Source organism: Dermacentor silvarum, chromosome 2 (assembly GCF_013339745.2).
Source record: "Dermacentor silvarum isolate Dsil-2018 chromosome 2, BIME_Dsil_1.4, whole genome shotgun sequence".
NCBI classification, from domain to species: domain Eukaryota; kingdom Metazoa; phylum Arthropoda; class Arachnida; order Ixodida; family Ixodidae; genus Dermacentor; species Dermacentor silvarum.
Window position 1 is genome coordinate 106,911,894 of NC_051155.1, and position 17,268 is coordinate 106,929,161.

At 51.9% G+C, this 17,268-nt stretch overlaps 1 protein-coding gene across 1 annotated transcript; it reads left to right on the plus strand.

Moving 5' to 3' along the window:
* Positions 1-1,986: 1,986 nt before the first annotated feature.
* On the plus strand, positions 1,987-15,784 carry LOC119440280 (solute carrier family 22 member 7). The gene is made up of 2 exons (XM_037705203.1): positions 1,987-2,433; positions 14,315-15,784. Exons 1-2 carry the CDS (start codon positions 1,987-1,989, stop codon positions 15,782-15,784), a joined length of 1,917 nt encoding a protein of 638 aa, XP_037561131.1.
* The last annotated feature ends 1,484 nt before the right edge of the window (positions 15,785-17,268 follow it).

A 17,268-nucleotide genomic window follows, 5' to 3' on the forward strand; every position in this document is an offset into this window, starting at 1 on the left:
TAAAGATCCCCTCGAATTTAACCAGGTTTTAACACAACATGATTCCGAGTGCAATTTAAGGCGAATATTTTTTTTTTACTCCGGAAGGTATGCACGTATTTTAGGCAACATTTACTTCTAATTAGAGCCTCTTGCGCGAACATTACAAAGACAAATCCTCCCGGGAGTTTACATTGCCTTGAAATGAGAATCAGTTTCTCCTTTATATGATGACGAAATAGCCTTTTTGTATCGATAGCATTTATATGGACACTGAAGACGCGTTCGTGCAGCCGCCGCTGTGCTGTAGTGGAATCGAGGGCGCAAGTGAGGCCCGTGCGAGGAGGATGAGTATGTCTCTTGATGCGGAGAAACATGCGGTAGGTTTGGCTACAAAAACCGCGAAGCCATAAGTGGACAAGTGGACTTACACTCGTCCAAACGTTGGCTCCTGCTCTCACCTTTTTCTGGCGTTGCTCACCGTCTGGAGTTGCATCTCCGGCATTGCCCATGTTCCCCTTTTGTCAAGATGTGTGAGCAACTTTAGCGATATAATGGTGTGGCGATATAATCCGCATATATCGCATGCCATATAGCAAGGCGTGGCTTATACATATGCCTAAATACATAGGGAAATTTTCGCTCATCGACAATGACGCCGACAGCGCATTTCATTGCGACACGCGGCTCTTAACGCTATCGCGTTAGAAAACACCGTTTTCTTTTTGTTTAACGTAGAACGTCTCTGATGGAATGAAGCAACCAAAAAGGCGAAGACAACACTGTCATTTACAGGGCTGACAATAGCCACCGGAAGCAGAAGCAAGAGCGAAAGGGCAACCAAACTTTATTGTTAATGATAATGCCATCAACAAAAATTATCTTATCAGCGATAGCGAATGCACCGCGGTGATCGGTGCGCAAATGGAGCGGCTAAATTAAAGGTAACTATCTAGCATTTACTGGTATATGATCACAATTAAGAAGTCGAGATGAAATTATCACAATCAGCACCTTCCTTTTCATAGCGACCTACTGCTCGAGCATGCCAACTGAAAGAAATAGTGAGCGATTTGGATGGCATTAGAAACAGTGGCATCTATATTGTGCAGCGGCTTCTAAATAAAGACAGCAAAAAGAAAAACCCTTATGCTTACATGAAAAACAAAAGAAGAAGAGCTCCTCAACATATTCTTTATCTTTATGTTAATCGCTGACAATAGTGCCACTAAGCTTTTACGTAAATTTCATTTTATAGTGCCTGTCCAGATAAATTTAATTAGATTGCTTTGGGTGCCTGACCATAATAGATTATTCATGAGCGAAATTACTGAAAGTCTCACGAGAGCGGCCCTCAGTGGCCCTGCACCATCATTACTTCCTACATTAGCTTACCTGACGACTACTCGATTCAGGAGATATTTTTTGAACCCAGCTGTAGCTAATATTTTCAGAATATCGACAAATGCTACTCCCTTGGCACAAAAATTCCTTTCCATCAAAAAAACTCAAGTAATCTTTACTCGATTACGTTGTCGAATACAAGTATTAAACTTCTATAGTCACAGAACTGGTCTGGCGCCCTCCCCCTTGTGCCCAGTCTGTGGAGAAGATAAAACCATAGATCATTTTTTTCATATTCTGCCGCCGTCTTTCTTCTTTAAGAAAAAAAAAACAATTTAGAATCAAGGTTTACACAGCTTGGCTTTAATTTTTCAATTCTAAATATCATTTACCTAGCAGCCACCCCTATTGGAAACTGCCACAGGGATATTTGCTCAGCCGTGGATGAATTTATAGTTTCTTCAAGGAGATTTTCTTAAATTTTTCATATGTTATTTTTGTTCATTTCTCCCTCTCAACTTTACCGATTTTAGTATTAACAGAAGCTTCCTAATACCATCCAAATCTTGGCCAATCTCCCGCAGTGGGTGTGCGCCATCAAAGAAGGCATACCACACCATGCCATAGCACGAGGCCACGCGTCATATGTGAAGAAGAAGCATCATGGCGTCGAAAACGCCGGTCCTGAGTTCGCCCTCTAGTCGAGCTTCACTCCGAAGCCTAAAGTCACCGAAGAAGAGCGGCTCGGAGAAAAATGAGACACCCGCATCGCCGTTGGTGTCGTCTAACGTGGCCAGTCCGGATCTGGAAGGCAGCGCTCTCAGGGGTTTCGTGGAAACGGGCTCGGCGGCAGTCATCGAGGAGAACATGCACGTCATCCTCGGCGACGGCCGGTACCAAATTCGCGTCTTGGTTACCGCGGCGCTGGCTGCGGCAATGATGCTGACCCAGGCGCTGGCCAACGAGCTCATCAGCAGACCCGTGGACCACTGGTGCAGGCCTCCCGACAATATGCGCCATCTGCCGGCGCATGTGTGGAGGAATGCAGCCATCCCCGTCGACGCCGACGGGGGGTTCAGCAAGTGCACCGTTTACGACCCGCCAATCGCGGTGAGTGCCAAGATGAAACCTAACATGATATGTGGCATGTCGACTAGACCGAAGTAGGCCTAAACGGCCTTAATGAATGCGACTAAAACCCTGAAAAGAGATAGATAGTAGATCGGTAGTGAGTTTATTCAATCGACGAATGACGCTAGAGGAATGGACGCATAACCTTTACAGACACAAACGCTTACTCCCAATCGAATGTTTATGTTCAGTTAGACTGCACATACTCGTGAAAAATGAAAGCCAGCCGCAAAACACTTGGGTAACAAGTAACAGATACAAGAATCGCGCATTTCACAGGAAATCCATCTAACGCCTCTAACGAAATTCTCTGTAAATCTCTCCAATTGGGTCATTAGGTTAAGCTATCCTAATCTAACGTAACTTAGTCTAACCTCATTGAGAAAGTGTAGGGTCCGAGAAGAGGTCTATTGGCGGTATCCTTCAAGGACGCTACGAGTTCCAAGAATGGCGAGGCAGTGTGGAGCACCGTCTCCAAGGACACCAGCGACCAACAGCGCGAGTAGAGCGGGCCGAGCGTTGGCGGTGCCGCTGGACGGAAGTGCGTCGTCTTCGTCACAATCGCCCCCGTAGAAAAAGAGCCATCTTGGCGACCTAACAGGTTGTTGGAAGAGGGTCATGGTAGGGCTTGAAGCGCGCCACGTGGACGAGGTCACGTCCACGCCGGCGCATGTCGTCAGATGGAGAAAGTGGCTCGATGAGAAAATTCACCAGGGACGTTCGCACCAAGACGCGGTAAGGCCCTTCGTACTTTGGAACGCGTTTTGAGGAAAGGCCTGGAGTTTGGCAAGGAATAGCCAGCCATACAGGAGACCCTGGGGAATACGTGGGACTGGGCAATGAGTCGGCGCGTCCTTCCTTCTGGCGCTGTTGTTCTTGTGACGTAAAGGTATGCGCGAGCTGGCGGCAGTCTTCGGCTTGTCGGGCAGCTTTGTACACAGGTGGGCACTCGAAGCGTCAGGACGGTAAGGAATGAGAGTGTCGATGGTATGCGATGGCTCCCATCGATATAGGAGGAAGAAATGGGAAAATACCGTAATAGCTTGTATCGCGGTGTTGTATGCGAACGCTACAAATGGCAGTACACGGTCCTAGTTCCCATGATACATCGCGAGCATATCACCAAGAGTGCGGTTAAACCGTTCCGTGAGCCCGTTAGTTTAGGGATGGTTAGCCGTGCTCGTTCAATGAATAATGTGGCATTCCGAAAGCAGAGCTTCGACGACCTCAGAGAAGAAGGCGCGACCTCTGTCACTGAGGAGTTCTCGAGGTGCGCCATGTCGAAGGATAAAGCGATGCAGGACGAAAGAGGCTATATCACGAACTGTAGCATTCGGTAGAGCAGTAGTTTCGGCGTAGTGTGTCAAATGGTCCACAGAAACTATGATCCACCGATTGCTATCCGGTGTCATGGGAAGCGGGCCGTAGAGGTCGATGCCTACGTGATCGAAGGGTTTGGCAGGGCACGGAAGCGGCTGCAAGGCGCCAGACGCAGGTAAAGGTGGTAATTTGCGACATTGACAGTCAGGGCAACACTGAACAAACTTTCGTACAAAAGTGTACATTCCCGCCAGTAGTAGCGATGGCTTATACGTTCGTAAGTCTTAAATACTCCGGCGTGGTCACATTGCGGATCGTCGTGAAAAGAGGCACAGATTTGGGACCTTAAGCTGCGGGGAATGACTAGTAGCCATCTACGGCCTTCGGTAGCGTAGTTGCGTCGGTGGAGCAGCTGATCACGAATGGCGAAATGAACAGGTTGGCGTCGGAGGGATCGGGATACAGGGATGGTCAATGATCCAGACAGATAGTCGAAAAGAGAAGCGATCCACGGGTCACGGCGTTGTTCGGTGCCAATCGAGTTAAGGTCAAGAAATGACAGGGGCTGAGCGCAAGTGGTTCCGTAGGACAAGTCTGGAGGTAGAGGTGATCGCGACAGGGCGTCTGCGTCAGTGTGCTTGCGTCCGGAGCGGTAGACGACGCGAATATCGCACTCCTGGATTCGGAGTGCCCAGCGTGCTAAGCGGCCAGATGGATCTTTCAACGTGGCGAGCCAACAAAGCGCGTGGTGATCCGTTACTAGATCAAATGGGCGGCCGTATAAGTATGGGCGGAACTTGCGAAGCGGCCATACTAGAGCCAAGCACTCTTTTCCAGTTACGCTGTAATTGGCGTCTGCTTTTGTCAGCGTACGACTAGCATAGGCGACCACGTATTCGGAGTAGCCGGGCTTGCGTTGCGCGAGGACGGCGCCAAGACCGACCCCGCCGGCGTCTGTATCTACCTCAGTTGCAGCTTTCGGGTTGAAATGGCGAAGAATAGGTGGAGAGGCAAGAAGAAGACGCAGTGTAGCAAACACGGCGTCGCATGCAGGGGACCAGGAGGCGAGGTCCGCGCCACCGCGTAGGAGCTCGGTCAAGGGCGACATGATCGATGCGAAATTGCGGACAAAGCGCCGGAAATACGAGCACAGGCCCACAAAACTGCGTAGTTCTTTGACGTTAGTAGGCTTCGGGAACTGAGCGACTGCACGAAGTTTTGCAGGGTCCGGTAGAACGCCGTGCTTGGACACGGTGTGGCCTAAGATGGTCAGCTCCCGCGCGGCGAAGCGGCACTTCTTGAGGTTCAGTTGCAGGCCAGCGTTGGTGAGACACGTCAAAATATGTCGAAGGCGAAGTAGGTGGGTCGGAAAGTCAGGCGAGAAAACCACGACATCGTTGAGGTAGAAAAAAATTGTCGCAGTTTCACCTGAAAGGCGAAGCATCAATTGCGATAGCAAATTGGTAGAGAGCTATACGGAGTAATGATATTAGCTTTATCAGCTGTATGAACTTGGACATGCAGCAGCACCGGCAACACGCAGAACTGTTGTCGACGCCGTCGGCGTTTTGCCCGCGTTCGCTCAAAATGCGCGCGGCGTTGGTGACTGTGGCCGGAGCCTCTGATATAAATAGGTACTTGGTGCCGCAGCTAAACGTTCCCTCCCTTCCCTCCCCCTCCCCCCCCCCACGGCCTTTCGTGCGTCAGAAGAAGGCGCGTTTGCTCTACATATATGGTGATTGTAAAGGAGGAAAGAGACGCCTACTTCTGCAGCCCTTAAGGGAGCACGGCACAGAACGCGCGTTTGTTGTCCGCCGTGCCTTCACTCCCCGTGAAAGCGCGCGTCCCTCGCGCCCTTTCACTCGCACATACAGCGTTCGGCGGCGCGCGGCGACGATTTCATCTCCATTGACGTCATACGGAACCTCACGGCGACGGCGACGGCGACGCCGACGGCAGAAATCTGCTTTGGAGTGTCCATATAATTGCTATCGCAATAAAACACATAGACCACTTGAGGCCACGCAGCGTATTGTCCATGAGTCGTTCAAACGTGGCGGGGGCGTTGCAAAGTCCAAAGGGCATCACGTTGAACTCGTATAGGCCGTCAGGTGCAATAAAGGCCGTTTTCTGGCGATCGGCTTCAGCCATTGGAACCTGTCAGTAGCCAGAACGCAAGTATGGGACGAAAAGAATTCCGCGCCCTAAGGCTGTCAAGGGCGTCGTCGATGCGCGTCAAAGGATAGACGTCCATGCGCGTCACCTTATTTAATCGACGGTAGTCAAAGCAAAAGCGAATAGACCCGTCCTTCTTGCGAACGAGAACGACAGGAGATGCCCAGGGACTGTGGGATGGTTGGATGACGCCACGGCGTTGCATATCGTCGACTTGCTCGTTGATGACGCGACGCTCGTCGGCGGAGACGCAGTACGGTCATTGACGCAACGGCTGGTGTAAGCCGGTGTCAATGTAGTGCTGCACTTTCGATGTTCGGCCCAATTGCGGCTGAGAAACATCGAAGGAATTTCTGAAGTGATGTAGAAGCTGAAGGAGCTCGGAGTGTTCGGCAGGGGTTAGTGTAGTGGCGATGTTACTCGACGACTCTTCAAGCGTTGAAAGGGCGAGGAGTTCGTTCGAGGCAAGAGGCACAGTAACAAAGAACGAAGAGTCAAGCTGTTCCACGCGACCGCGACATTCGCCGACAAGCAACGTAACCGACGCAGAAAGTTGATTGTACACAAAAACATTGCTGATGCCGGCGGCGATGTTAAAGATGTCAGATGGTGTAAAGAAGACCGTAGCATCGGTGACGGCATCGTAGACCACTGGGACAAGTGCAAAAAAGCCAGGTAGGATGTCGGTGTCCTCACGCATGACCAGTTTAGGCGGCTGATCAAGAGCGTCGTGGGATGGTGAGTCACACAGCGGCGAAAATTCAACTTCAGCTCGTGCGCAGTCGATGACGGCATTATGACGGGACAAGAAGACCCACCCAAGGATGACGTCATGTGAGCAGGCAGGAAGAACAATAAACTCGACAATGTACAAATCGCCTTGTAAAAGCACACGGGCAGTACAGGCTGCGAGAGGTGTCACGTGCTGCGCGCTTGCCGTGTGAAGCGATAGTCCAGACAGCGGCGTGGTCACCTTGCGCAGCGAACGGCAGAGTTTGGCGGATATAACAGAAACGGCGGCGCCGGTGTCCACAAGCGTAAAAGTAGAAATACCTTCAACAGATATCGCGACCATGTTAGCGGGAGGAGAGCGAGGACTTGGGCAGTTCGAAGATGGCGCAGTTCTTGCCTCGCGAACTGCGGCGCTTAGTTTTCCTGGTCGGAGGGTGCGGCTCGGTGACGCATTGGGGAGAGCGATCGTCGACGAGGAGGTGGGGATCAGCGCGACGGAAATTCAGGGAGGTCAGAAGAAACGTACCGCTGGGAGGGACCCGGGGCTGATTTCCGTATGGGCTCTGGCAGAACGTTATTACTTCAGAAACAGTACGCGGATTCCGGGCTAAAAGCATCCGGAATGCGCCGTCATCGATGCTTTTGATGATGTGCTGAACTGTTTCAGCTTCGGGCATGGTGGCGTTGACTCGTTTACAAAGGTCGACGACTTCTTCATTGTAGCTAGTGAAATTTTCACCAGTCTGCTTTGCACGGGCTCGCAAGCACTGTTCAGCGCGTAGTTTGCGGACAGCAGGTCGGCCAAACACTTGAGTGAAAGACGTCTTGAAAGTTGACCATGTAGGGATGTCGACTTCGTGGTTATGGAACCAGAGTTGGGCAACACCAGTAAGATAAAATATGACGTTGGTCTACTTCGTGACGTCGTCCCACTTGTTATGCGCGCTCACCCGTTCATACGACATAAACCAGTCCTCCACGTCCGTTTCATCTGTACTGCTGAAGACTTTCGGATCACGTTGCTGAGGAACCCCGGTGCAGATGACAGGCTGGGGCGCCGGTGCTGGCGGGTCTGTGTTGTCGGTCATGATGGGCGGAAGCGTTCGGGTTCGAAGCTCTAGGGTGCAAGCGGCGGGGGAAATCCAGCAACCTCCACCAATTGAGAAGAGGTCTGTGGGATGCCGTGTCGATGGAAGGACGCATCCCAACATGAAACATAACGACTGTTTATTAGCGTAGTAGCAGCGACGGGGCGAGCTTACTGCCGCTGTGCTCGAACGGTTAGCGAAGGGAAGAAGCCTTCGAGCTTGGCAGCTTGGGTGTATATCCACCGTCGGTGACGTAAGCCTCCGGTGACGCTGCGGTGGCGCTGTCCCATCGGGGGCGTGGTGCATCATGCAGCCGTGTCACGCCGGGCTAGCAAGTGGCGAGGCGGAGGCTGCGCCGGTTTGTGCGCAGTGTGTCGCCACAGGTCTGTTGGCGGTGTCCTTCAAGGACGCTACGAGTTCCAAGAGCGGCGAGGCAGCGTGGAGCAACGTCTCCAAAGACACCAGGGACCAACGACCAACAGTGCGAGCAGAGCGGGCCGAGCGATGGCGATGCCGCGGGACGGAAGCGCGTCTTCTTCGTCACAGGTCTTACAGTAACACTAGGTGCCGTCATTAACTAGATGTAACATCGAGAGGTGGCGCCACATTAAAAATTAAATAATGGGGTTTTACGTGCCAAAACCAGTTCTGATTATGAGGCACGCCGTAGTGGGGGACTCCGGAAATTTGGACCACCTGGGGTTCTTTAACGTGCACCTAAATCTAAGTACACGGGTGTTTTCACATTTCGCCCCCATCGAAATGCGGCCGCCGTGGCCGGGATTCGATCCCGCGACCTCGTGCTCAGCAGCCCAACACCATAGCCACTGAGCAACCGCGGCGGGTATGGCGCCACATGTAGCACACACACACACACACACACACACACACACACACACACACACACACACACACATATATATATATATATATATATATTGTGAGCGCTAACTGTGCAGTTCATCATATATTTGGCACATCTGCTGGGCGCTCCTGAAGACGTTCTGGCCCTCTGCCGTCGCGCTCAGTGTGACATGCCCGAAGTGGAACGTATCCGCCATATCCTGAAGCGCATCAACTCCGTTGCTTTTCACGCGCTTGTTATTCAGAACCCCACTTCCGTTAGTGACATCATCACGACTTGCCAACGACTTGCCACGATCTACTCCTATCGTCTTCCACGCGCCTCCTGCGACGCTCACCTTACCGACAACGACGAATTGCGAGCGCTCACCCGCATCATTGTGCGAGAGGAGCTTCACGGCCATGGTCCAGCCAACACCGCCATTGCGTCTTTGCGCGCTCCTCCTCCCAATTGGCGCGAGATCATTAAAGAAGCACTGGCGTCCATGTCAAGTGTCACACATGCCCGGTCCCCTGCGCCTGTTTGTGCACCTTCTTACGCCGAGATTGCTACGCGGCCTGCGGTCCCAGTTACATCTGCACCTGCCACCGTTGTCTGCGACCACCTGGCCTCGATGGCAGCGAAGGCCCCCGTGCAACGATACGACTCTACCTGGCGCCCAGTATGCCCAGTATGTTTCTACTGTGGCATACGTGGTCATATCTCTCGTTTCTGCCGCCGACGCCAGCATGTGAACGACGTGGCTATTCCGCCTATGAGAGAGACTATGTGCCCAGATCGGACGCCTACGTTCCAGGACCCTATATATCCTCGTCACGTAGCTCGCCCTCACCTCCGTTCTCCCAAAACATGTCCCGGTCTTCTCGCTCAACCCGTCGTCGTTCCCCGTCTCCGTTCCGCCGTACTTTATCGCCCCTGCGACCTGCCTCCACTTCTTTCGACAACCATCCGGAAAACTAGACGCTGCAGTTTTTGGAGGAGAAACTGATTGTTTGCGAACTGTCCCAATTCCTCCTGCTCGCCAGACGAATTTACTCGCTGTTTGTGTTTCGGAAGGTGTTTCTGTCGACGATCTTATTGACACTGGCGCCGACATCCCTGTTATTCATCGCGACCTATGCTTCCGTCTACGAAAAGTGCAAACTCCGTATGTTGGTCCGGTCTTGTGTGGTGCCAATGACAGTCCGATTTACCCTACCGGACAGTGTACTGCCCGTGTACTCATCGACGGAATTCGCCATCATATACAGTTTTCTGTGCTTTCGTCGTGCGCTCATCCGATCATCTTAGGCTGGGATTTCTTGTCAGCTGCATCTGCTGTCATTTCGTGCGGACAACCACTTATACATATTACGGACACCGAGCTCTGTGACGCTGCCGATTCCTCGCCGCCCTACCTTGTCACAGCCGCAGATTTTGTTCTTCCACCCGGCCAAGCCCGTATTCTCACCATTAGATCGAGTCAAAATATCGACGGCGACGCAGTGGTTTCCCCTTCTCAGCGCTGAATTTTTCGGGGAATCACCATCGCTTCTTGTCTAGTGCGTTTCTCACGCGGCTGCGCCAGTCTGACCACCTACAACACGGCATCAGAGCCACTTCTGCGGCCGGAGGGGTCCACTGTTGCCATGCTTATCGACGCAGCACCAGTATGTGTCGTCACTGCTTCGCCCGTTTCCTCCTTCGCCGAGTGTACGCCCACGGACGGTTCACCCAGTGCTCCCAGGGCCACTGTGAGCTCAGATCTGAGCCCAACTCAGACTGATGCCTTGCTGACCATCTTAAGGAAACACCAATCTTGCTTTGACGTGTGTTCGGATGGCTTGGGTAAAACAACCGTGGCCGCTCATCACATCGAATCCGACGGATCCCGCGTCATTCGTCGCCACCCTTACCGTGTATCGTCTGCTGAATGGAAAGTTATAGAAGACCAAGTCAACGACATGCTCGCACGGAACGTTATAAGGCCTTCAGCAAGCCCTTGGTCGTCTCCTGTTGCCCTAGTTAAAAAAAAGGATGGTTCGGTACGCTTTTGCGCCGATTATAGGGCACTAAACAAAATCACCCGTAAGGATGTATATCCTATGCCCCGTATTGACGATGCTTTGGATACCTTACAAGGTTCCGAATACTTTTCGAGCCTCGACTTGCCTTCTGGATATTGTCAGATCCCGATGCATGAGCCCGACAAAGAGAAGACGGCGTTTGCAACGCCTGATGGCCTTTTCGAATTCAACGTAATGCCTTTTGGTCTGTGCAATGCGCCAGCCACATTTGAACGAATGATCGATACCGTACTGCGTGGCCTCAAATGGAAAACCTGCCGATGTTACCTGGATGACATTGTCATCTTTTCGTCCAGCTTCTCCCAGAACCTAGAACGTTTAGACGACGCTCTCACGTGTCTAGCCAAGGCCGGTCTCCAGCTCAATACTAAGAAGTGTCGATTTGCGAGCCGCCGCATCAAAGTATTAGGTCACGTGATCAGCAAGCACGGCATTTAGCCATATCCCGACAAGATCGCTGCTGTACAGCATTTCCCTACACCGACCACACCTAAAGATCTTCGCAGCTTTTTCGGATTAGCGTCGTACTTCCGCAGCTTTGTCCGTGGCTTCGCGACTATCGCAGCTCCTCTTCATAAACTCCTGACCACGACCACACCCTTTACCTGGACGGATGAATGTGAAGCCGCCTTTCAGACCCTCAAGCGATGCCTCACATCAGGACCAGTGCTTCGTCACTTTGATCCCACAGCCTCTACTATCGTCCACACTGACGCAAGTGGGCATGGAATAGGCGCTGTCCTGCTGTAGCGGAACCACGCGTCTGAAGAGCAAGTCGGGGCCTACGCGAGTCGTACTCTTTTTCCTGCTGAGCGAAGCTATACTATCACCGAACACGAATGCCTCGCCATTGTATGGTCCATACAAAAATTTCGCCCCTATTTATATGGTAGCCAATTCATAATTGTGACTGACCACCATGCTCTGTGTTGGTTGTCCTCCCTGAAGAATTTGTCCGGACGCCTCGGCCGTTGGGTTCGGCGTTTGCAGGAGTACGACTACACTGTCACATATAGGTCTGGCAGGCAACATCAAGATGCTGACGCTTTATCTCGTTGCCCGCTGTCGCCAAATGCCGATGTCTCACCTTCCCTCCGTTCGGCCCCGCCCAGCCAACCGACCACAACCATGGCCACAGTACGGTTGGTGACTTCGGTTGACATTCTCTCCTCAGAAGACCTCGCCTCCCTCCAACGTGCAGATACGTACAGCCGCACAATTATCGACCGGCTCACTGGCTTATCCCGTCCTCCCAACAGCCGCTTAATACGACAACTAGCACGGTTTAAACTTCATGATGGCTCATTATTGCGGCAAGTTTACCGCCCTCAGTCGGATCCCAGTCGTCCCTCGCTCACTTCGACTGCAAATTTTACAAGCTTTTCACGACGACGCAACGGCTGGCCACTTAGGATTTTACAAAACCTACGACCGCATTAAGACTCGCTGTTTCTGGCCTGGCCTGTGTACTAGTGTTGCCAAGTACGTCAGTTCGTGTGTGTCATGCCAACATCGAAAACGTTCGACCTCTCTTCCCACCGGCCCTTTACAACCATTGCCGTGCCCGTCCGTTCCCTTTGAATTCGTGGGCATCGACTTATACGGACTCCTTCCGCTTACACCAGCGGGTCACCGCTGGATTTTCACCGCCGTGGACCATCTCACTCGCTACGCTGAGACGGCAGCTCTTCCTTCTGGTGCGGCCTCTGAGGTCGCCGAGTTTGTCCTGCAAGCCATTATCTTGCGCCACGGTGCGCCCCGTGTTCTTCTAAGTGACCGTGGCAAGACTTTTCTTTCCCATGTTCTTGCTGAAGTCCTGCAAGCCTCAAACACCATCCATAAGACCACCACCTCTACGTACCATCCCCAGACCAATGGTCTTACCGAGCGTTTCCATCGAACTCTGTCCGACATGATCTCCATGTATGTGAAACCCCACCACACAAACTGGGACACTATACTCCCTTTCGTCACGTTTGCATATAATACTGCCGTTCAACGCACAACAAACTACAGCCCCTTTTTCCTCGTGTACGGCCGTGCACCGTCTTTTGTTCTGGACACCACCTTTCTCTTACGCCTTCTGTTCCATCCACATCTGTACCAGAGGAGTTCGCCGCCCGCGTCGCCCACTGCCGCGAAATTGCGCGAGCCCACACCGCGTTGTGATGCGACCCGTCGTGACATTTCGTTCCGCCCAGGCGACGAAGTGCTCCTGTGGACACCTGTTCGAGTGCCAGGGCTCTGTGAAAAATTTCTTCACGGGTATCGCGGCCCATATACCGTGCTTGAAAGAACATCTGCCGTGAACTATCGCGTAGCTCCTGTTACCTCGGTTACTGACCGCCGTTGTCGCAGCAGTGAAATTGTTCACGTCTCTCGCCTGAAGCCGTATCTTCGGCGTTCCGACCGTTTCTGACTCGCTGCCTTACCGGCGGCTTTCGTGAGGGGGGGGGACGTTAGTGTGAGAGCTAACTGTGCACTTCATCATCGTCTTCATGTGTATATACCCATCCTCATAATCATCATAATTTTGTCTGGTATTGGTGTTCGTGGGCTGTCTCGCGCTGTGTGACAATACAAGAGCTCTGCCTTCGTCCCGGGCGTCGTCTCACAATATATATATATATATATATATATATTGTGAGCCGACATTTCTTCCCATGTTCTTGGTGAAGTCCTGCAGTATATATATGTACATTTGATGACGTCTCTGTTGGTACGACGTTTATTCGGCCCGAGTACTCGGGAGCGAACTAGCAAAGGCACACACCCGATGATGATGATCACACATAACTGAAGATGAGGATCGAGCAACGAAGAATGATGATGATAATATACAGATGAAGAAGACGTGCGTAATAAACGCCCACACTAATTCTCTCTCCCCTCCCCCCCCCCGCCCCCCCCTCACGTGGAAGCGGCCATCCTGGCTGCAGGTCAAGGTGACGAAGGACGCCGCGTGAAGAGTTTCATGCGGAAGACATGAGATTCGGTGCTGCGACAACGGCGGTCTGTTGCTTAGACAACAGGAGTCACGCAATAATTGACGGGCGATGTCTGCTCCAGGACTATGTAGGGCCCAATGAATCGGGGCTGGAACTTGTCGCACAAACCAGGCGTGCGAAGGGGCGTCGATAGAAATACACGCAAAGCGCCTCGAGTGATCAGCCGCGCGGCAATTCTGCGTGTATTCGCGGGCTCCTTTCGCACTCGGAAAAACACGTATTGACCAACAGAAAGCTGTATCGCGAGTTTTTCATGTTGCTCTACAATTTTCTCATTCACAATTTGATAATGACGACAGTACTTCTCGAGTTGGGTAGTTAATTAGAATTAACTAATTAGATCTCAGTAACGAAAAAATTACTGGAGGCTACTCCACTGTAGTGGAAACAATACGCACTAGGTGTGCTTCGCGTAACGCCGTTCCCATTTTTTTAAATCGTGCTGCGTGATAGCTGGGACAGCCTGTATAAAAGAGGACGTGACGTAACATGATAACAGGTCAACCCTTAACGGACAGACTGGGCATGCTGTGTCAATGAGCTTTCAGGGGAAAGTGAGCTGAACTGACGATAAAATGTTGTCTCCAATGTATGAAAACAACGCAGGAAAACGCGACAGCAGAACGTCGGGTGGTGGAGTGCCAAGAGTGGGACTACGACATCGGCAACCACGCTGACAGCATTATCAGCCGCTGGGACCTGGTGTGCGGGAGGCGCTGGCTCCATCAGCTGTCTGTCATCGGTTTTATGCTGGTGGCGATGGCGTTCGTTCCGGCTTCCGGTGCGCTGTCCGACCACACGGGGCGTCGGCCCGTCATCCTCATCATGACTGGGACACTCTTCAGCGCCAGCCTAAGCGTGGCCGTGGCGGAGACTTTTCCATTCTTCCTCGTTGCCCGGTTCGTGGTGTCCTGTTCGTGCAACGCTGCCGCCATGATCCTTTGCGTGCTCCTCTACGAGATGACCGGAAAGGAACGGCGTGCTCTCTACTGCGTTTGGGCCACGGGCGTCGGCGTCACCTTTCCCGTACCCTTCCTAAGGGCCGTCGGTGCCCTTCAGCCGCGGTGGGTGCTAGCGCAGGCCGTTCTCGTGTTGCCGACCGCCGTACTTGTCCTGCTGTGCTACTCCTTGGAAGAGTCGCCCAGCTGGCTGATCAGCAAATCGCGGCTGCGTCGGGGGGAGCAGGTGATGCTCATTGTGGCGAAAGACAACAGGGTCAACATCGAGAAAGCCCAAATCTCGCTCCGGTTCCTCCGACGCCAAATAAAACAGCACAAAAACCTGCAGACGGCCTCATCTACCGGGCTATTGAAAAGCGAAACTGGGAGCGAGTTGGCTGCGCGCAGTGCCGTATTCTGGCGCCAGGCAACCTCCGTGGTCATATGCTTCGTTAGCCTCACGTTCGTGTTCTACGAGTTCGTGCTGAAGGAGAAGCTGATCGGCGTGTACCAGGCCGCAGGTCACCTAGCCTTACAGTGCTGTATTTACTTCGTTGCCTGCCGGGTCATAGTCAACAATGGCCAGCGCGAGACCCTCACCTTAATGTTGGCGCTGCTGGGCTTGTCGACGGCCGCCCACGCCGCGGCGCAGTTTCTTGACTTCTCATTCATGCTTCCCATTCTTCGCAGCTTGGTGCTGGCAGGGTGCTCGGCCTGTCTCAGCGTTGCCTACAGTTACACGGCCGAGGTATTCCCCATCGCCATTCGCACCACTGGTCTTTGTCTCGCATATAGTTGCGGACGCGTGGGAATCGTCCTCAGAGCTGCGGTGGCAAAAGACGGGGCTGAGGCGCATCAGTTAGAGCGTGGCGTCATCGTTACAGTGATGGTGTTCGCCAGCGCTGCTGTCATTCAGTGGCTGCCGGAAGTTTTCGTCAAGCGTTCGGCAAAGAAACCGCTCAACCCGGAAGCCTTGACTTCGGAGCAGCGTAAGGCGGCGCTGAAAGAATCCATCTCCTCTCCGACCCGCGGCAAAAAGACTCATCGTCGTGAACAACGCCGCCGCTCGAAAGCAAGATCAGAGACTGCCTCTCCCGAACCCACTTCGAAACAAGCGGCCTCTCCTCCGTCGCCATAGGAAGGCGAAGCTGCTGCATAAAACTCTTAATAAATTTTGGAATAGAACTATTTTTTTTTACACTTGCCTTCGAGAAAATCACGTCATTGTTATCTCTTCAGCTATAGATTATTTCCTTTTAAAGAAATAGGGCGGTTTCTTCTTTATTTATTGGTGACCCCTTTCTTCTGCATTGCTGATGTGTCGCGGCTGCCCTCTTCGGAAATTTGCACGTTCTGTTATTTGATAGAGAGCGGCAGTGCTGTGAATTTCTATTTTTTGATCAGACATGGCTTTCAGTTTAAGTCCCAATGAAATTGACTCAACGGTAGAATGCGCGGTTGAGCGGCACCTTTGGGTGCATGGGATTTTTTAGGAGCGAACTTCATTTTCGCGCAATTGTAGGGCAGAGTTTCCAAAGCTACTGACAGCAGTGTCTGTATCTTGCAGAAGTCTTTAATTGATCTATCAGTTTTCTGAAAGCCTAGATGATGTGTGGGAGAGAGCAGTTTTTTTCTACAGTAGTACAATGTAAGATATATTTAAACTTTTGTTTGTCTTGCGCCAAAATTTCCCGTACAAATTAATTTCGCTTTGCTTGCGTTATCGGTGCCCGGGCACCTTCGATTTAATGATGGGGTGCGTATGAATTTTTCTGGCAACTGCGCCCCTGAACGTCTTCAAATGCGATCGTTTTTCTCTGCATTGCTTGGTGCGCCGCTGCTGTGCCTCGAAGTTCTGACCTGAACTAAACGCGATGGCAGCGGAGCAGCATGAAGTCGGTCGATGGCGTGGTGGTGCTGATCGAGGCAGACTGGTCATCGACGTTGTCGACATTGTGATTGCGAAGATGAACTGTTTTGTGTCATTGTTCTTGACAGGCTCGAGATTTCGCAATACCCGCCGTGGTTGCTCAGTGGCTATGGTGTTGGGCTGCTGAGCACGAGGTCGCGGGATCGAATCCCGGCCACGGCGGCCGCATTTCGATGGGGGCGAAATGCGAAAACACCCGTGTACTTAGATTTAGGTGCACGTTAAAGAACCCCAGGTAGTCCAAATTTCCGGAGTCCCCCACTACGGCGTGCCTCATAATCAGAACTGGTTTTGGCACGTAAAACCCCACAATTAAAATAAATTAATTAGATTTCGCAACGATGTGATCGATGGGTATAACAATAGGAACTGCACCGTTGTGTTACACTGGAATTGACTTGGTTCAAGCTAGTAGGATTAATTCACTCGCACCAACCTGCATGCCGAGGCATTCGTTAGTTACAGGCGTTATAGAATATAACGTCGAAAGCTATGTCGAGGCTGGAACGCAGCGCTAGTAGGTCGCATAAAAAGTTTACAACAAAATAATTTTACTACGTTTGCAAGGCGTGCATATTAAATGCCCCAACTCTTTCTCACATTATTTCATTCTCGCTTTCTGAGTGTCTCCTTTTCTTGGCGCTCTTATGCACAATCATATGTATGGAGAACGAAAGCTGGTTGGTATATGG